The sequence below is a fragment of the Cololabis saira genome, chromosome 21, assembly GCF_033807715.1.
Source record: "Cololabis saira isolate AMF1-May2022 chromosome 21, fColSai1.1, whole genome shotgun sequence".
Classification (NCBI taxonomy): Eukaryota; Metazoa; Chordata; class Actinopteri; order Beloniformes; family Belonidae; genus Cololabis; species Cololabis saira.
In genome coordinates this window covers 32572368-32593460 of record NC_084607.1, presented here as the reverse complement: position 1 = coordinate 32593460, position 21093 = coordinate 32572368, and the positions used below count along the sequence as shown (strand labels likewise).

At 43.3% G+C, this 21093-nt stretch overlaps 1 protein-coding gene across 3 annotated transcripts; it reads left to right on the top strand.

The window, feature by feature from the left end:
- Nucleotides 1-3451: 3451 nt before the first annotated feature.
- On the top strand, nucleotides 3452-19310 carry dus1l (dihydrouridine synthase 1-like (S. cerevisiae)). 3 transcript variants are annotated; one of them, XM_061712120.1, is made up of 15 exons: nucleotides 3467-3507; nucleotides 5508-5669; nucleotides 7254-7500; nucleotides 7582-7690; nucleotides 7830-7880; nucleotides 10709-10821; nucleotides 10905-10987; nucleotides 11073-11176; nucleotides 12763-12910; nucleotides 13766-13862; nucleotides 13952-14049; nucleotides 14978-15144; nucleotides 15232-15269; nucleotides 16518-16593; nucleotides 18630-19310. In XM_061712120.1, exons 3-15 carry the CDS (start codon nucleotides 7264-7266, stop codon nucleotides 18842-18844), a joined length of 1536 nt encoding a protein of 511 aa, XP_061568104.1. In that variant the 5' UTR covers nucleotides 3467-3507; nucleotides 5508-5669; nucleotides 7254-7263; the 3' UTR covers nucleotides 18845-19310. The 3 variants fall into 3 exon arrangements, with proteins under 3 accessions (XP_061568102.1, XP_061568103.1, XP_061568104.1); XM_061712118.1 differs by lacking the exon at nucleotides 5508-5669 and having other exon boundaries at nucleotides 3452-3507; nucleotides 7259-7500; nucleotides 18630-19309; XM_061712119.1 differs by lacking the exon at nucleotides 5508-5669 and having other exon boundaries at nucleotides 3456-3507; nucleotides 18630-19309.
- Nucleotides 19311-21093: the final 1783 nt, after the last annotated feature.

The following is a 21093-nucleotide window of genomic DNA, read 5'->3' as shown; positions in this document are numbered from 1 at the left end:
GCTGTTATTGTGGCAAGGAGGCGACATCGCCAAAATCAAAGAATACGCAGAGAGAGTCTTTATTCTGCTGCATGCTATTTTAAAAATGGTTGCACAAGTTTTATTAAAGGCCACTTTTTCTTTAGTTCTTCGCCTTATATCTTGCCACCTTCTTTTAACCTCATCTGCCGTTCTTTTTGTCTTACCAACTGCATTTATTCTATCGCAGATTTTCTCCCATATTGCGTTTCTTTTGGTAATGTTTAAATTTCTTTGCTGTAGTTCATGAATGTGTTTATTTGCCTCTTCCACTAATGTCTCTAACTCCACCGTGTCAAATTTCATTTTGCGCTTGCGACTATCCTGCTTTCCATCCAGACTCTCCATGGCGCAAACCGTAAGACACGCAACACCTCATTTAAATACTGCTGTTTGCACCTGTTATCAATTGCGCAAGCATTCTTAGTTGATCACCCGCAAAACACACAACAACAGCACGTGCAAACTTTTTCAGTGCACACGCAATTTAGTACTCTTTATTTAGGATCTTAGTAAATCAGGCCCTAACTGTGCTGCCAGTCTTACAAACACAAAGCACATGGAAATGTCTTTCAGACTGTAAATGTTCATCAGTCCAGTGTTTTTAGATCTAATTAGAGGAACTTCAGTAACAAATCAGACACCTGAAGATTTACCGGTAAAGAAAAGGGCCCTGACCTTCACGTTAAAACCTCCAACTCTACAGCAGAAATAAACATAGTTACAGTCTGGTACTAAACAGTTTTGGTCTCCATGACAACTGTACGGGCGGAAATGTTCACTTATTTATTTTGTGCCTCAACACATAAGGCAATAAATGTATATATAATCATGAGGGGTGGACTTTTGATTAGCAGTCACCGTAGCCAGCAGCTAGCTGCTAGCTGCCATCGGCTCTGAGCTGGGACCTAAAGTCTAGTTTACGGTCCATTTTTACTCCGTGATCAGCTCCAAACTTGACTTCTGTCACTACTCCACAACCTCCATGCATCCTCTGCATTCTCAGGGTTGCTAAGCAACACATTTACCAGAAGATGAGTCAAATCCTGATTTAGCAGACACGGCAGCTGTGGAGGAGACTAGGCTGTGAGAGACAATGGACGGAGCATTAGGCCATCTGTCCCACCGGTTTCTTCGTGCAGCCACGGTACTGGAGAAAGGGGCTGATGGGAACACGCCCACCACCTGCCAATCAAAGTCATCTTTGGCTCCCGGCTCATCAGCAGATCCCTGTTGAAGCACCTGCAGAGCTGCTGTCAGACGTCTACAGCTGAATCAATCATATGAGAAATAAATGTTTTCTTGAACCAGACCGTAAATATGTTTATTTCTGCTCTAAATTTGGACATTTTAACCTGGAGGTCAGGGGAGATTGACTCGTTTTTTGCAGCCTCTAGTGGTCAGTCAAGGAACTGCAATGAGATGCACATAACCACCTGGAAGTGAGAGGGTTGGCGCTTGGGAGGAGGCTGTAATTCACTCTCATTCTGTGACAGAGGAAACAAGAGGGGACAGACCACTGAATGAAGGTTGAAACAGAGATCAAGTTATCAACATGCCATCCACGATTCAACTTGACCAAAGAAGAAAGTGAGTGGGTGTTGCAGGGTCCCCTGTCGTCCTGTATGCCGAGTCCAGTCTAGGCTGCTGTGGCGGCTCCGATGAACACAAGTCCCTGACACCTACGAGGCCACCTTGGGGTTCTCACCTGCTTAAAGCAAAAGCTAGACAGACCTCCGGTCATCATCTGTCAAGATTTTGAAGTTCGTGGACGACACCAACCTGATTGGACTCATCTCTCACTCATCCCCCTTATGAGCCTGGTCCTGGTTCAGATTCCTTCCCTCCTAAAGGGGAGTTTTTCTTGCCACTGTTTGGCTTAAGGTTTTTCTCCCACTAGGGGAGTTTCTACCTGCCATTGTTTATGTAATAATTGCTCGGGGTTTATATTCATGTTCTGGGTCTCTGGAAAGCGTCTAGAAACAACATCTGTTGTATTAGACGCTATACAAATAAAATTGAATTGAATTGAAGTGAATTGAATTGAATTGAAACAAATTCCTCGTCTGTCCAGTGAGGTACTTGGCCATAAACCTTTTTCTGGTTGTGATGAACTGTGAAGGCTTACACCTCTTCACAACAACGCAGACTGGCCTCGTCCTCCCTTTACTCGAGGTGGAGGTGGTTCTCACGTCAGTAGTGGAACCAGTCACCAGTGGAGACAAGAGAGAGTTGTCCCTCTTTACAAGCAGGATGGTGTTGAAAACAGGTCTCGCTGCAGAGCAGCTTCTGTCATGAGGTGCACTCCCCCTTTAACTCCCCGAGCCACACTTGAATGTCGCCTTGCGGCACCACTTGGAAAGCTGACTTATCTGCACCAACTTTGAGATCTGCTACGTCACTAATGAACGCTTGTCCAGATCTTCTTACACAGACTCTGGTTCCACAGACCATGGCTGTGAAATAACACTGTCATGAGATGGTCAGCTAGCAGATGGTACGGAAATATTCAATTAATGTGATAAAAAGGTGTTTTTTGGGTAGAAATTGTGTAAAATATTTTATTTTAATTGTAGAGCTAAATCATTTGTCATGGCTGCCGTCATGTCCCACCCAGTCCCACACAGTTTCACCTGTAGGTGGCGCCATTGGACTGTATGTATTTCTTTTATTATTATTATTTTTTTTAACACTATATTTATTGACATTTTTTTCAATTATTACAACAATACAGTTATATCTGTTAATAAAATGTACAATAAAATAGAAAAAGCAAAGAAAAAACACACAAGCATAGCAGACATACAGAGACAAAAACAACATAAAAAAACATTACACACAAAACTACATTATCATTCAACAGAATCATCCAGTACAGGTCCCAATGGATTACTCCTCATAAAACGCATGCACTGTCCCCAGATTTCCCCTTTTATTATTATCCTGTTCCTTATGTGAAACATCATAGTGACTGGGAAATTACATGTTTGAGTTTAGGATATTGTAGGAGGCTAATTTAACTATGCCTTGATCTTTGTTTATTAATTGTTTGTGTTGTATTTATTTCTTTTTTGTTATTATTTTGTCTTTTATTTCTTTTCTTATTTTATTTTATTTTAATTTAAAATTTTTATATTTTCTATGGCATATGATATGATGTTGTGAGGAAGGGACAGGACTAAATAAAGGTTCTTCTTCCTCCTGTTCCATCTTGAACACATTATTTAGCTGTTGTTTTTTATTTCTGTATGAGACTGTTAAATTGTTTTGCTTTTTTTTTAATATTTTGACGCTTTTAATTTGATGGTGATTTGTTTTTGTTCGAGATAAAGCCAACAATAAACACTAAATATACTCCCCCATTCAGCTGCTTACCGCTGAGTAGGAACCTAAATAAAGCGGTGTTTGGCGCCGGTATTATTTGGCTGTTGCACGGGGCTGCGAGGCGCTGTGGTCGGAACTTTCTCCTCACCTGACGGAGAAAAACAGGTAAAAGATCATTTTCTGAACGAATACGGTCCGTGACCGGAGGCGCATGGTCGACGGCGTTACCGCTGAACTGGCAGGTATTTGACTGCAGTGTCACGTGGTTCACGTGCGTTAGCAGCAGGATAGAGAATCCTGCTGTAAAAGCCCCAGAGCAGCTGGAACAAGCTTGTTCACGGAGGGATGTTTAATGAGAGCAGAGCAGAGGTGTTGGCAGGGGTGCAGATCCTGGGGGGGACGGGGGGGACATGTCCCCCCCAATTTCTGAAAAACATGAATTGTCCCACCCAATAAAAATACCCTAAATTATTTAAAATTGAACAAATGTATTTTCAGACTTAAAGGTTGAATATGTAGAATATTTATTAAAAATATATTTAAAAAAATAATACATCCACGGTGCGTTTTGAGGTGTACAGAATAAAAGTATTGCTACTCCATACATTTTTTTTTTAGTGTGAATTAATATTTTAAAAAATTTTGACGGGCTGGACAATGACTTTTTTGTCAACGTTCTGTATACATTCGTAACTGCCCGTAGCCAACATGTGGCTCACTTCTCTCTGTTTTCCTGCCTCTTCCCGGTCGTATGTGTCTGTTTTCAACAAAGCCTTTTCAATAAACAATTTGTGGATCAGCGACAGGCTGTGCAGTATTTTTTGGTGAACCATTACGAATTTATGGCATGGTATGAGTTGCATATTGGCAAAAAATGAATCCTGACATCGGATCTGCACCCCTGGGTGTGGGTGTTAGTGACGTGTTTGAGAGACAACAGCAGCAGCAGCAGACTCTGTTCTCTCTGTTCTCAGCGGCCGGTGTGTGGGCGGGGCTAGTCCTGACCCCGCCCCTTTTTTGGGGAGGAGAGTCAGCTGTTTGTCTGTCCAGCTGTTTGTCGGTCCAACTGTCCAGCTGTTCAGTTTGTCTGTCAAGTGCTGCCTCTCTGGAGTCATACCTGTCAAGTTTTGGATTTAAAAATAAGGGAAATTTCCCACTGCCAGCCCCTCCACCAACCCAAGTCCAGTATCCTACATTTTAAGTCAGATTTACAAGAAATCTAAAATAACTACCCATCAACCACTTACAAATTACAATTATGTGCTCTGAATCTGATAGGCCGACCTTTGTTGACACTGAAGTGCTGTGGATATTCTTATGCCTATAATAGAGCCTAATGCCACTTTTCCACTAGTCTCGCCTCAGCCCGGTGCGGCTCGACGCGGCTACACCCGTGTGTTTTTGCACAGCCAGATGAGAAGTGGGGGGGGTGGGGTGAATCTGCTGTGACGTATTCGATTGCGCAGCACCTTTGTTTGTGTCGGCAAAGATGAGAAATCAGCTGGAGCCAGGAGCGGCTGAGAAAAAAACAGCCCGTCTACATCCCTTTTTTAATTTTCTCGACAGCCACCAGGTTTATGAACATCTGCACCTCAGAGTTGGATCACCAAACAGACGTTTGTGCTGTGTAATAAAATAGCCGCGAGTCCTCGCGCTGACTCCCGCTTCCTGATTCAAACGTTTGACGGCCCCGCCCCCGACCAATCAGTGGCCTGTAGTTTGATGACGGCCCCGCCCCCCGACCAATCAGTGGCCTGTAGTTTGATGACGGCCCCGCCCCCCGACCAATCGGTGGCGAGGAGGGTGGTGACCTCAGAAATAGTCCCGGCTCAGCCCTGATAGAACCTCGCTAGAATGGTTACAGAAAAATGTATCGGCTGGGAGCGGCTCTACCCGTCTCAGCCCTAGTGCAAAAGGGCAAAACTGGTAGAACCGAGGTGAAGCGAGTCTAGTGCAAAAGGGCCATAAATGTAAACTCAAAAGGGAATTAAAGCACATGTATATATTTTCAATTAATACACACATTGTCTTCAAGTGAAACATTTTCTTTGAATTTGTCATTTTAACTCGTGTGGCTCTCTGCCCCGTCCTGCTCCTCTTTAGGGAAGTAAATTTAGATTCCCATTTTTAGAGATATTTAAACGAAGTTTTCTCTTTGTTGGCAGAAATGTCTCCTCTCTCGTTACATCCATCAGTCTCTGATTTGTTGTTCCGAGTTTGTTCCCGTTGTCATCACTAACCTCACGAGAACCAGGCTGTAGCAAGTGGCAGTTCTTGCGAGGCTGGTGACAATTCAGTTTGGAGAGGCTCAGGAATGTTTTTTAAAGGTATTGTGACATCATTTTTAACATGCTTTTAACACTATTAAAAGTCTTGGCCAACATCCCTCAAATGTGTCTAAAAGAGTGTAACAAGAAAAACTTCACTCCAGTACTCCATTCCTGGCTTTTTATTACAGTGTTTTTTTGCGCCGTGAAAAATGCTTCCTTTTCTCCCTTTCCTGTCAATCATTGCTCCGCTCCTCCTCCAAACCTCCTCCTCCTCCAGCCATACGCTCACAGCGGCGTCGGAGAGTTAAGCCGACAGGCGAAGCATGCACGGAAAAGCTGCACGGCGAACCACAGCAAACAATCATAAAAATAAAGCCATGTAAGCAGCAGTGCCCCCTTGTCTTAAGTCCAGTCAGTGGCCGCGGGTCTTCTTAGCAGTTTTCCTCCGGTGATTAGAACAAAAGAGGCTTTAAACAGCTCCGTGTTAAGCCTGATTTATGGTTCCGCGTAAAATCGACGCAGAGCCTACGCCGTAGGGTTCAGCGTACGGTGCGCGTCGCCGCGTAACCCTACGCCGTAGGGTCTGCGTCGGTGTAACGCGGAACCATAAATCAGCCTTTATGGTGCGCTGGAGAGGAGAGGAGGCAGGGAGCTGGGTGGAGGGGGCGGTGATTTAGCGGGCCCTGACGTCACGGCCCGCCACCAAACCAAGTGCGCCGTTTTTGCACAGTTATGCGGAAAATCCCAGAAAGCACACAATACACTGAATGTTAAAAGTTTGTTGTTTTTTGGGTGTAATTGATGTCAAGACACCCAACAAAACACAAAAAATCAAGAAAAATGTGTTTTTCATGTCACAATCCCTTTAAAAATGATTATGTTATGAAACTGAAACGGGAGATTTACGGGAAAATACTAATACGGTGGGGCGGCGGGAAAGAGGGGTAAATAGGATAGTTTGCCGGCCAAAACGAGATACTTGACAGGTATGGCCCTGTCCCAATACACCCCCATGTCCTACTTTTCAGCCCTACCCCTAAATTTTGCACGTTCCCATGAGGGTAGTGGTGTCCCAATTCCTCTTTGCATCTAGGGGTAGGGGGTATGAATCTGGCCCTTCAGAGTGAGGGATTTCAGTTGCTGACTCGCCGACCGAGGACCTGAAAAATTTCCCAGAATGCTTTATGTCATCATTTGCAGACTGAATCAAACAAAAAAACATGGTGGACATTTCTAATTTTTTTGTGAATAAAATCAATATTTTGAGTACATAATCACTCGCTTGCTCGTTGTTGCGAAGTTTTTTCAGATCTCGCCAGAATAAAGACTGATTTATGGTTCTGCGTTACACCAACGCAGAGCCTACGGCATACGGTGCGCGTCGCCGCGTAGCCCTACGACGTAGGCTGTGCGTCGTTTTCAACCTGATCTCACAAAAATCTGTGAAATGCACAGGACCGCTTACGTACCCGAACGTAAACCACGCAGTGACGTAGCAAGTGGTGTCCCAATCCCTAGGGAAGATTACAAGGGCCCTACCCCTTGTGGCTTCATTTTGAGGGCTAGTGGTAGAAAGTAGGGTGAACATTGGGATTGGCTCTATGTCTGGAGGTTAACCGCCTGCTGCCGTCTGCCCCTCAGCTCAGCTGCGATGGCAAAGCTGCAGGGCTTCGAGTTCTGGAGGACGACCTTGAAGGCGGCGCGCTTCGTGGTGGCGCCCATGGTGGACCAGAGCGAGCTGGCCTGGCGCCTCCTGAGCCGCCGGCACGGCGCGCAGCTCTGCTACACGCCCATGCTGCACGCACAGGTCTTCGTCCGGGACGCCAACTACAGGAAGGACAATCTGTACAGCGAAGTGTGCCAGGACGACAGACCTCTGATCGCTCAGGTGAGAGGGAGTCCCGGGGGACGGGACGGCATGTTGAGTTGTATTTCCCTGTGAAAACCACTGTTGCCTTGTCCGTTGTAGTTCTGTGCCAATGATCCAGAAGTGTTCATCCAGGCGGCCCTGCTGGCTCAGGACTACTGCGACGCCATCGACCTCAACCTGGGCTGTCCGCAGATGATCGCCAAGAGAGGTACGCCGCACTTCCTGCACTGCTCACAGCCCCCACAGCCCCCACAGCCCCCACAGCCCCCACAGCCCTCACAGCCCTCACAGCCCTCACACCCCTCACAGCCCGCCCTCCAACATAGCTAACGCTGTCTGTTTTCCAGGACACTACGGAGTTTTCCTCCAGGATGAGTGGGAGCTGCTGGAGAAGATGAGTAAGTCTTGTTTTCTGTGTTTGTAGTTTAGGCTGGTTGAAGTAGTTCTGGAGAGGTTTGGGTCCTACCTGACCAGGAGGGGTTTCCTTAAACCAGGGGTTCTTAACCTTTCTGACCTTGGGGCCCAATTTTTTCAGTACAGAGTGGCCCGGGGCCCATTAAATATAAACACTGTATAGCAGGGGTATTCAACTAAAACTTTAAGAGGTCCATTTAGAGAAAATTTACTCAAGCGAAGGTCCAGAACGTGTGTGTGTGTGTGTGTGTGTGTGTGTGTGTGTGTGTGTGTGTGTGTGTGTGTGTGTGTGTGTGTGTGTGTGTGTGTGTGTGTGTGTGTGTGTGTGTGTGTGTGTGTGTGTGTGTGTGTGTGTGTGTGTGTGTGTGTGTGTGTGTGTGTGTGTGTGTGTGTGTGTGTGTGTGTGTGTGTGTGTGTGTGTGTGTGTGTGTGTGTGTTCAAGTAGCCTCATAGTTGTATCTGCATCTGACTGTTATATTAAAAAAGTACATATTTGCCAATTAACATGTTTAACTTGAATTAAACATATTTTTTTCTCTTAAAAATAAAGTAGATTTTATTTTATTTTTCAAATGCTATCTTATTTTATTTCTCTACCAGCAGTTTGAATTTCCCCTTTTCTTTGTTAATTGTCTCAACACATTTTTATACTAAATTAATATAAACACATCTTAACAATTTAACAGTTTTGCAGTTTTTCTTTCTTCCCCTCTTATAATCTTATGCCCCCACTTTCTGTTGTTCAGTGAGAGAACTGAGCTCTAACTTCTCCTGTCAGGACTTTAAATCTGGGCTGGATGGTGTCAGGTTCTCATGCACATGTGGAGGTGCTCATTGATGAGCCTGAAACGATATTTAGTTTTAATTATGTTCACTGTGGAGAAAGCTGCTTCACAGCTGTATCTCTGGACCCAAACATGGGCAGGATGTTTTATTTATTATTATTTTTCTGTGACTTCAGTTCAGACTTGAGTGGATATGTTTGATGAAAAACTTTGTGTTTTGTTTCAGTGGCGTTTCACTTTCGCACTTTGAACGCCACGGTCTCTGAACGTATGAGACACTGGTTTTGTCCCAGTGGGAAGACTGAACAGGATTAATTTGTCCATTCCGGGTTGCATATTTAAAAATACAGCGAGGACAAAACTTAGTTTGATTTTACTTTAAGTTATTTGCATTAATAAGTTGTCAGGACTCAGTGTGTGTCGGGTTTCATCCGAGCCTGATCAGCTGCGACGGGCACAGCCCGCACCGCAGCTCTCTGGTCGCGCTGCAGCAGTTACTTTCCGATGCTTTTTCGAAAGCCCGAACAGTCCAGTCCAGCAGACACGACAGCCCACGCATCTACATCTACCATCCTTCAGCAGTAACGACGGAGCCGCCCGAGCGGCAGCCTCAGCCGACCTCCCCGGCCGCGGGGACGCGCCGGGATAAATGACCACGCCGCGCTCGCTTGCTCTGGGCGCAGACCCAATTAATCGATCCCTAATCCTGGCGGATCTAAACCTACTCTGTGCAAAATGAAGGATTTTCTCTGTAAAGACACACCATTTCTCTTACTGTTACACGTACAGCTAGCTGAGTGTCTTCTTCTCCTCATTTGGTTGGGAGTTGCTATGCAGTCTCGCGGCCCACACGTACAAAACTGAATTTTTTTTGGCGGCCCACTAGATGGCGCTCGCGGCCCAAGTGTGGGCCGCGGCCCTATGGTTAAGAATCACTGCCTTAAACCTTACCCTGCGTCTCGCTGCTCCTCCACCTGACGATTGAACAGAGAATTCTGTAACTTCCTGGCACAGGAAGTTAAGAGTTGTTAAGAGCAACAACAACCCAAGAGCTTTTAGATGCAGCTGAAACCAGGAAGACTTGTGCAGACATGACAAGCTGCTCAGAGGAGATGGAGACCGATCCAGAACCACCAGAACCAGAACACATCACAGTTTATGGGCCACATGGAGACAGATCTACACTGGACATGACTTGTGGTCTGATGGATATACAGTTATACAGAACTAGGGCTGGGGATCGATTCAAATGTCAAGAATCGATTCGGTTCCGATTCTTAAGATTCAGAATCGATTATCAAGATTTGATATGATCCAATTCGATTCCGATATTGATTTGGGTTAGTGTTATTAAAACAGTTTTTTGAGCTGTTGCATGAATTATATGACTGTAGTTCTGCAACATATTACTACTAGTATTAAATTGAGATTCAACAGCAAGTATTGGCAGCTAATGATGCTGTAAGGACCAATCAGCTCCCAGAATGCTGATAGAACTGCTTTAGAAACATCGTGGGGCAGAATTATCAAACAGATCCAGGGAGGAAACAGAGACGGATGAAATCGTTTTTTTGTTGTTTTATTTTTTTTTGTGTTTTTTTCCCCCCCACATTCAATTTAAATTTTTTCCATTTTTGGTCTATTTCGGTTTTTAATTTTTGAGAATTTGGTTTTTAGCATTTTATGCAAATGTTACCTAAAGACCATATATAAAGAAATGAAATATAGACAATTTATTCAATTATAACTGAAAACTTTAATGTTTTCATACCTTGAAACATATTTAAAGGCAAAAACATGGCACCAGTTATTCTTGTGTCCAACAAAACATTCCTTTTTTGGGCATAAACAAAAAAATACCAAAAGTTGTGAGGATGGGAAAAAAAATCGATCTTTAGAAATAAGAATTGATTTTTAGGAATTAATATGAGAATTGGAAAAAAAAAAAAATTTTCAACACAGGCCTAAGTTGAACTGTTTGGTCATAACCACCAATGTTGTGTTAATGCCCCCCCCTTATCTGTCAGTCAGGTTAGCCAATGAGAAGCTGTCGGTACCGATCACATGTAAGATCCGTGTCTTCACGGAACTGGAGAAGACGGTTCGGTACGCTCAGATGCTGGAGAGGGCTGGCTGTCAGGTACCATCCCGGAGATTGTTTTCAGAGGGCCTGCTGCCGTCTGCTGTGTCTTTATTCATCTTTGAACTTATTCTCTGTCCCAGCTGCTGACGGTGCACGGCAGAACCAAAGACCAGAAAGGAGCCATGACCGGCATCGCCAGCTGGGAGCACATCAAGGTGGTGCGGTGAGTGACTCTGCACCCCAGACACGTCTTTACCACACAGAAACCACATCCATGGCTGACTCTGCTGCGTTTGGCTTTGCTGCAGGCAGGCGGTGAATATCCCCGTGTTTGCTAACGGGAACGTCCAGTACCTGAGTGACGTGGAGCGCTGCATCCAGGAGACCGGAGTCCAGGGGGTCATGAGTGCAGGTGGGAGCACGATCCACTTCATCATCTGCCCTGATGGCTTTAACCCTTTATGACCTACCGTAGAACAAGTCATGCTATACTGCCAATGCATCAAAACAACCTATATAAGCCAATCTTTAATAATCTGTATGTTATAAGTCCATACTAACTAAATACATTGCTAAAATGTGCAAATAACTACATATTTTTCTAAATACAGAAATCCCACAGCTAGATCCCTCAAGACAATTTAAATGTAAATGGAAAAAAGTAACACAGAAGCCTTTCAAACCTCAGGAAATTTATTTGGAATGAATTCATACTTTTTGAGATATATCGCGTCTTCATTCGGCGCTGAAATCGGCTCCAAAACTCTTCCTGTTTAACATGCAAAAAGAATTATTGCTCTGTTTTAGTTGGTTGTAGTTGTACATACATTTTGAAAATCAATACGGAAACGGGAGCACCGGCACTCCAGCCGATCTTAAAGGGTTAAGCTGTTCCCAACGAGCCCCACTGGGAGCAGACGATGCAGAGATCACTCAGGATGTCTTGATTCTGGTAAACCTTAAGATGAATGGAAAAAAGCTCAGCTGGAATCTCATAAAGACTGTTTCTATCTGAGAAAACACAGAAGCAGCTAACTGAAAGGTCTGTACAAAGATCAGCTTCCAGTCGGCCTCAGAAAGTCTGCCCTGGTGATCATCTGGTCCAAAAACACAAGCCTCATCAGTTTGAAGCAAAGAGCCCGTAGATTGTAACAGAGTAGGGATGAGCACTCTGAGACAAAAACGGAGGGAGCTAGGAGAACGACGAGAAATAGCGTTGCTGTTTCACCATCACACGTCAGATTCATGTCATCCCAAGTCCTGGATCCTTCTGTTACCAGCAGGAGTCCAATGATGAATGAATGACTTTGAGCTCTCAAGGTGAGAGGTTTAGTAAAACTGAGGTGATGTAAAGTCGCCTCTCTGGTCCATCCTCAGTTATTCTGGCCTGCGTTACGTTGATGTGTGGTCATTAGGGTCATTAGGGTCATTAGGGTTGTCCGGATCACGATTTTTTTAGCTCCCGATCCGATCACTTGAGTTTGAGTATCTGCTGATCCTGTTGTTTCCCGATCCGATCACTTTTTTTTGGCTCCCGATACAATTCCAATACTTTTTCCCAGTCAGATACATTTTGGCAATGAATTGAATTTAAAAAAAAAAAAAAAAGACTAAAACTCAAATTGTCCCAAGTTTCTTTTATTGTCCATTCTCTCCAACATGGACATACATTTCTTTTCACTGACTGCATCACTGGATCAAAACAAAGCTTATCAGCTCTGGTGCCACAAAATGTAAAAACATGAGATTGTAAACTAAAACAAAAAGTGCAGAATAGTGCAATAACAAAAATAAATGAATTTCATTTCAAAAGGAGGTAGTTTACCTACTAGGTTCAAAAGTTGAATGACATCCAGTAAAACTCACAATCAATAAGAAGATTAAAATACATTTTGGCTTAACCTTAGTGCAGAATTCTCAACAGCATGAAATGAACAGCAGCAGCTTTTCATCGCGGCTGTTATAGTTTTCTGTCACTGTGTTGCTTTGTGTCCTCAGAGGGAAACCTCCACAACCCGGCGCTGTTCGAGGGCCGCAGCCCCCCCGTGTGGGAGATGGCTGACGAGTATCTGGAGGTGGTGAAGCAGCACCCGCCGTGCTCGCTGTCCTACGTACGAGCCCACCTCTTCAAGCTCTGGCACCACACGTACGTCCCTCGTCCGACTGTTTAAACCCAGGGAGGACTCAGCGTTCAGTTATTCTGCTCCTCACCGGTGGAACAAACTTCCTGTAGACCTGAGGTCTGCTCCAACTGTCAGATTCTTTAAATCAGGATAAAAACATTACTGTTTACTGAAGCGTACTCTTAAATTAAACTTACCTGCTGTATTCTACTGCCCTTACTTTTTAACAACTTGTCCATTTTATTATTTTACCTCTTTTCTCATCATTGTATTTGTTATTTAAGCGTACTCTTAAATTAAATACCTTTTTGAAAACCGCGCAAAGGTATGGATAAGCCCTGAATGCAGGCATTGTGATGTAGAATTGTCAAATTGGTTTGATTCAGTGCACGAATCTGCACAGATTACTTTGTAATACTGTATTTGACCCAGTTTTTGAACGTTTTGACCGGATAGAAACGTAATTCTCGTCAGTTGTGTGAAAACCGCGCAAAGTTATGGAAATAAGACCTGGAAACAGGCGTTGTGGCATGGAATTGTCAAATTGGTTTAATTCACCGTACGAATTGTTACAGATTACTTTTGTAATACTTTTGTATTCGACCCGGTCTTCGTACGTTTTGACCGTATAGAAACGTAATTCTTGCCATTTTAAGAATGTAATGTGTACCTGCTGTACTATACTGCCCTTACTTTTTAACAACTTGTGCTTTTTATTATTTTACCTCTTTTCTTATCATTTTATTTTATTTGTTATTTACTGTTTAATTGTGTCTTGCGGCTTTTAATGTTGATGTAAAGCCCTTTGAATCACTTTGTGTTGAATTATGCTATACAAATAAACTTTCCCTGCCTGCTCCGTCCCACTCTGTGCTCAGTCTGCAGATCCACCAGGACCTGAGGGAGGACCTGGCCAAGGTGAAGACCCTGGCCGCCCTGGCCGACGTTAGCAGCCAGCTGAGGCAGCGCTGCCAGGTACAGGGGGAGGGGGGTTTCTGGGGGGGCTGTTCTCCACCGGGGGGGTTGGTCCATGGTACTCAGCAGCCGTCTGCTTGGTCCTGCAGGAGGAGGTGGCTAAAAGAAAAGGTGCAGAAGATAAGGAGGATAAGGAGGGTGACCTGCCGTTCCCTCACTGGATCTGCCAGCCGTACGTCCGGCCAGCGTGAGTCCCGCTCGTCTGTTTTATACCAGTTAACGTACGTTTGTACCTTGTTTTCATCGGGTAAGTACAGAAGAGTATTAGGGCCAGGCAGAAGAAAAATAAAAATAATATTTTAGAGGAGGAAGATTTTTTTTAATTTTTTTTTCATTATGCCCTTCGAGTTGAAATGTCTAGATTAATTTTGAAATAAAATTTCGAAAAAATGTCAAATAATGTTGAAGTACAATTTTGAGAAAAAAGTAAAAATTCAATCTTTTTTTATTTAGACTCAGGTCCATTAAAAAAGACAAACAAACATACAGCAATATTTAAAAAAGACAGTCATACCAGTGTTTCCACATAGCAGACTGGTATCTTACAGCACTGAGGACTGGGTTGGTTAACATCATAATAATGGCATTACAAGAGCTATTAAGTCGACATATGAATTTGAACATCAATCGCCTCAAAAGAGCATGAAAAGTGATAACTTGTACTTTACAAAAGAGTTCACTTGCACTAGACCATCTTGGTTTCCCAAGCAAAATACAGACAATCGTTGTACGCAACCTGTAATTTATGGATGCTGGCCTTAAGTTAAAAAAAAAAAAATTAAAAAAAAATGTTGAATAATGTTGAAATACAATTTTGAGGAAAAAGTCAAAATGTTGAAAAAAAAAGTTAAAAATTTGTGAATAAAGTTGAAATATTGAGGAATAAGGCGAAATTTTGATTTTATTCATGAAATTTCGACTTTATTCTTGAAATTGTATTTCAACATTAATCTCGACATTTCAACTTTTTTCTCGGCGTGCACAATAAAAAACAATCTTCCTCTCAAGTATTTTTTCTCCTGCATGGCCCTAACACTCTTCCGTAGGTAAGTGAACCGGTGATGCAGGTATGATTTGTGCGGCGGTTTGACTCTGACACTGCTGGCGTGTTGCAGGCCCAAGCCGGTGACCAACGGTACGAGTCCGGCCCCGGGGGTCAAGAAGACGGTCTGTCAGAAGAGAGCCCTGGAAGACTCTGACGGGACGCTGGAGGCCCTCTCCAAAAACAAGCTGAAGAAAAGATCCAGAAACCCCCGCAAAAACTTCAGCCCCGAGCAGAAACGTGAGTTTAACTCCCCGCCAGCCAGTTGCTCATCTGCACAAGTGTGGTGGAGAAATGTGACCAGTGTCCTCCCCTTTCCTCCCACAGCCAAGTACCTCAAGTGTGAGCAGTGTGGCAACCCAAAGGTAAATATCCAGCCCTTCCTCTGACAGGTGGAGACGCGTTGGAAGACGGGGAATGATGCATTAGATCAGAGATGCTGGAGACCAGTGTTCCCCGCGCCCTGGTGGTTTCCACCTCCTCCTTCATCCGTGTCATAGCTGCTGGGGTTGGGGAGTCAGACACTTAACTCCACCTCTACCGCAAACGTGCCTCTTTTGAAATCGGTGTCTGTCTAAGGCCACATTTAAACATAGCCGGGTATTTACAAAAACGGATATTTCCCCCTCTACGTTTTGGAAAATACCATCACTTACACAAACCCCCATAAATATCTGTTAAGGTGCTATGAGCAGCCAAACCTGCAGGGGGCAGTGTAACGAGACGATAAAGTCATGCTAGCCAATCAGAATCCTGGAAAAAAACATCAACAAATGACACGAGTAACTTCCAGTTACTTCCAAGATGAACGAGACTTTTCCTTTGGAGTGACAGAGAAGTGGAGTTACTTTTAAGTGTGACTTTAGAATATAAAACAGGTAAAATACAATAAAAAATATTCACGGTGGCCAAACAAATAGTAAACACAGGTCGCACTCATGACGCTGGTGACGTTTGTCTCATAATGTGGTTTACCGTTGGTTTACATGAAAACGAAGCTCAAAGTCACCAAAAACTATCATTCCTGAAAACTCCGGCCAAAGTGGAGATTTACATTTACAAAAACTCCGTCTTCACGTTTGCTTGTAATAAGAGATTTAGGCTAAAGAACATCACATTATGAGACAAACGTCACCAGCGTCATGAGTGACACCTGTGTTTACTATTTGTTTGGCCACTGTAATTACTCGTGTCATTTGTTGATGTTTTGTTCCAGGATTCTGATTGGCTAGCATGACTTTATCTTCTCGTTACACTGCCCCCTGTAGGTTTGGCTGCTCATAACACCCTTAAGAGCGTATTTATTTATGCTTATAAATTATATTTTTCAAAACGTAGAGGGGGAAACATCAGTTTTTTGTGAATACCTGGTTATGCGTAAACATGGCCTCAGTCTGGATCTGTGACCGGGTCTGTGATGTCACAGAACCCTGCAACCCTGAACGACTCCCTGACAGTTCCAGGTGGATGTGGCCCCAAACAGAGGGCGTCGTTATTTTCCCCTCGCCTCACTGCTCTTCATGAGTTTTATTCTCTTTCTTGTGAGAGATTCCAGTCAGAAAAGACCACCGTGCTCTTGAATGCTGTATAATGGTTGTTGTTTTGCTCTGCAGGGAAATAAATGCGTCTTCAACTTGTGTCGAGGCTGCTGTAAGAAGAAGGCCTTCAAGGAGGTGGCAGATTGTCCAAGTAAGTGCTCTGGCTCACATCAGTCCAGGTGAACTTGAATTGATGCTTTTGTTGCCATGGCTGCATGAACGCTGCAGGGACGACTCACTTCCTTCTGTATGAATAAAATCCAGTAAAACAACGCTGAACAAGTCCCTGTAATGTGACATCCTGACTCAGACGTCTGACTCCAACCCCCCGACCAATCAGTGGTCTGTAGTGTGATGATGTCAGATACAGCCGACTCAGGCGCTTAGAACTCGGCAGAATAGATACAGAAAAGTATCTACTCAGCACGTTAGACCCCTAGTGGAAAAGAACCGAGGTGAGTCGGGCTGAGTAGGTACTAGTGGAAAAGCGCCTATAGTCTTTCCTCTGACCCGCTTCCCCAAGGAGTCATTTATAACAGCTTCACCAGACAGTATACCCATCATACAACCATATATACAAAGGCCTCCTGTAAATCCACATTTTCTTTTTGAAACAATCAGAATGTTCATACAGCACGACGTCTACAAATTTCCCCATCTGCTCTACCTACAAGAAAATACGGTCCACGCCTCCTAGAATCTTCCTCTTTGTTCACTCATGCCTTCATAAGATGCAACATCATTTCCATCCATTTTTTTAACATCCGGGGCAACTGTACTTTTCCATACTACTTGAGAATCGTTAGAGCAGCTGTGACCGACTCCTACAACTACCCGATCATATTTAGATACATTTGGAATTTCTGTTTGATCCCCTAACAAACACAGTCTTGGTGATCCAAGTACCGCCACACCCAGCCATTTACTCACATGTTCCAGTACTTTCTCCCAAAATGGGTTCAGTAGTTTATATCCCCAGATCACATGTCTGCGTTTTTTTTTAACTTTTGTATTTTAGTTTTTACAGTAACACAAATATAACACAGATGTAAATGATGATGAACAGACAGGATACCAGGGTCGGCACAATACAGTTAGTCTTTTCTGTATTCATTTCTTGTTTTCTGGGTTAGTTTTCCAACATTTCCACCGAGACTAAAGGTGACAGGAGGCTTCACTCGGGTCCCGAGTGTGATTTGAATTCAGTCCATATCATCCAGGTCCAAGTCCATATTACTCTTGAGCACATAGAATTTACCTTGATATCTGATAAATAGGTGACAAAGAAATAATAATGAGGTGCATGTTGTAGTAATTGTTGAAGGAAAGAAAGAAAATGTTCATAATGTTAACATAAAAGGTCTTCTTTTACAACATTCATGTGTATCATCCATTTGTACCAATACAAATTTATCTGCACAGAGTCTGAGAGAAAATGTCAGCCTTTCAATGACAAACATCTCCTTTACAATCGTTACCCACTCTCTCTTTGTTGGAGGCTCTTTGTTTAGCCATTTCCTCATTATTGTTTTCTTGGAAGCTACTAGTAATAATTTAAGGATCACTGCAAAAACTCAAAATCTTAACAAGAAAATTTGTCTTATTTCTAGTTAAAATGTCTCATTTTTAGTAAAAAAAAATCTCATTACAATTAAAACAAGACTCATCACTGGAAAAAAAACAACAATTTTCACCTGTTTCAAGTAGATTTTCACTTAAAATAAGATTTTTTTGCTTGTAATGGGAAGATAAAACTTGTTCCACTGGCAGACTTTTCTACTTATTTCAAGTGAAAATACTTGAAACAGGTGAAAATTGTCAAATAAGTTATTTTTCTGGTAATGACTCTTGTTTTAAGTGTAATGAGATTTTTTTGACTAAAAATTTGACATTTTAACTAGAAATAAGACAAATATTCCTGGTAAGATTTTGAGTTTTTGCAGTGAGGTATTGTCTGAGGTATTTAGTTTAATTGGTATATTTCCCAAATATATTTTACAGAAATTATGTTCAATCTATGAGCCAAGTATGGAATTTTATTTCTGATGATATTTCTCGCCAATAAGATTGGATTGCCGAGCACTTCCAAAATATGTGAAAATGATCAGCCATAGAGTTTGGCCGGTTTGTTTTTAAGCGTTTTCTCCACGTTAATCGACACGATCTAACTCTTCTCTATGGTTTCAGGCCACGGGCTGAGGTTCAAGACCAAGGCTGAGAGACAGAAGGCCCAGGAGGAGGAGCAGAAGGACGGGCAGGAGGAGGAGCAGAAGAATGGGCAGCAGAAGAATGGGCAGCAGAAGAATGGGCAGGAGGACACAGAAGAGCCCAGTCCGTCTCCTCATCCCGTCATAGATTCCAGCTCGGACCTCCAGGAGCGGCCCGGTGCTCAGCTGCTATGATCGGGAGCGCCGGGAGTCTGAGCTGCCAGCGGTCGGACATGTGACTGCGTTCAGCCGGCGTGCTGCCCCTCGTCTGTCCCACGACCACGTCTGTGCAACATTGAGAAGTAAACCTGAAACAGAACTGCAGCTGGAGCCATGGGGGACGCTGAGGCTCCACCCGGCCCCACGGCCACCGGCTCAGGGTGGAAATGTCCCGGTAAACTTCCAGAAGCTCTGGATCCGTCTGGAGCTGCAGCCGGAGACGTCGGGAAGGGTTTTAGTGCACAAACTTTCTGTGGAAGTGAACTGGAACTTTACCATGAACATGAGCTTAAAGATGTCGGTCGGAGGCAGACGCAGCTGCTTTTTATAAGAAAATAAATTTTAGGGATTTATCTGTGAGTGTTTGGTCTGCTTTTGGGGGAGAACTGATCTGGCATCAGACGGTAACACACCTTAACACATCTGCTTAACTGGCTGTCTGGTATTAAAAATGCACTTTTTATGACACATTAACCCAAGAAACCATATTTGTGTCCGTCGCCGTGCGCGATCTCATAGATGACTGCGCTAAATCACATGCTAAACATGCTGCTTTACATTTCCTAATGTCATGACGGAGTTTAAAAAAGATTTTCTTCATGTTTGAACTTTTATTTCCACAGAATCGGCAAAACAGAAGCACGAGATCTAACTTTCCCCTAAAATTTGCTGCAAGCTAAAACCAGAGTAAACTGTTTCCTTGTTTATGTCACGTGACGATGAGCACTATGGAGGACCAACAACTGACAGTTAAAAATAACAGCAGAAATATATTTTTTTGTTTTTCCTCGTCATACATGCTCTCCTTGTTTTAACATTCCCTCGTCTCCTTTTTCTACTTTATCTGATGCTTTTCTGCTTCATTATGCAAATGAGGGCAGGCCTTCCTGGTCCAGCTCTACTATTGGTCGATAAACAGGAAGGATCCTGCTTCCTTTATAACAAAAAGGAGAAACAAAATGTATATATTTCTGCTTTTATTTTTGTCAGTTTTGGTCCTCCATAGGCTGACATACGTCAGTGAGGGTTGTGAGGGACGCAGACCAACTCTAATCCTCAGAGATGAAAACGGAGTTGATGATCAAATTAAATAACAAGTGACGTGAGATTCGTTATAAAACCGTCAGAATAGGGGTCTACAACCCTGGTCCTCGATCTACTGTCCTGCATGTTTTAGATGCTACCCTGCTTCAGCACACCGTGATACAAGTACCTGTGTCATCAACAGAACTGTCCCAAGCTAATGAGGACCTTTAATTAGAATCAGGTGTGCTGAGGCCGGGAAACATCCAAAACATGCGGGACAGTAGAGCTAGAGCACCAGGGTTGGTGACCACTGCGTCAGACAGTTGTTTGCATCCTGCAGATGACGGTGATGAAGTGGTGTAGTTACACAGCAGCAGCTTTGATGCAACCAGACGAGAGTGAAGGGTCTGGAGGTGTGGTGGGAATCAAGAGGGGAAACACGACTGCTTTTAAAAACCTCTCCTCTCCTGTGTTGCTGGTGGATCCGGCTGCAGAACTCATATCTTTCTCTAGTAAACTGATCTTAAGCCCCAGGTACAGTAGGTGCTGGGGGGGCAACAAGGTGCACCGGCAGTTGAAGCTTCATCGTAACCTCTGCAGTCTTTTTTTGGAGTTCAAATGTTTTTATATTTCTTTTTTTTTTATTATAAACTGTGGCATCCACAATGATGTCAAACATTATACACATATTTTCACACCCTTCCAAACCCACCCCCCTCGGACCTAGGCATATGATGAAAATAATAAGGAAAACAAAAAAAAGATAATACAACAATAAAAAACAAACAAAATGACAAAATAAAACAAAGGGAAAACATATCAAAAACTGGACAAGGATAGCTGCAACAAGGTAGTCTATATCAATTTTAAATACATCTTTCAAGTTTGGCATTAATTTGATCTGCTGCCATATACCAAAATAAAATATTAAGTTGTTTTGCATTATGGATTCAGGCTGTAGATATTTCCAGATAGATAATATCAAGAAAAGTCAGATACCAATGGGAGATGTGAAGCATGTGTTGTGGTTTCCATCTTACTGCAATTATCTTTTTTGCTTTGCAGTCTTAATGTCTACACTTTAATACGATTGTTTCATCATTATTCTTCAACAATTAATTGGCTGCCACGGGTTGGGTTTGTTAGACAGGACGATGGCCTGCAGGGCATCGTTAACACCTCCGACCTTTGACCTCCAA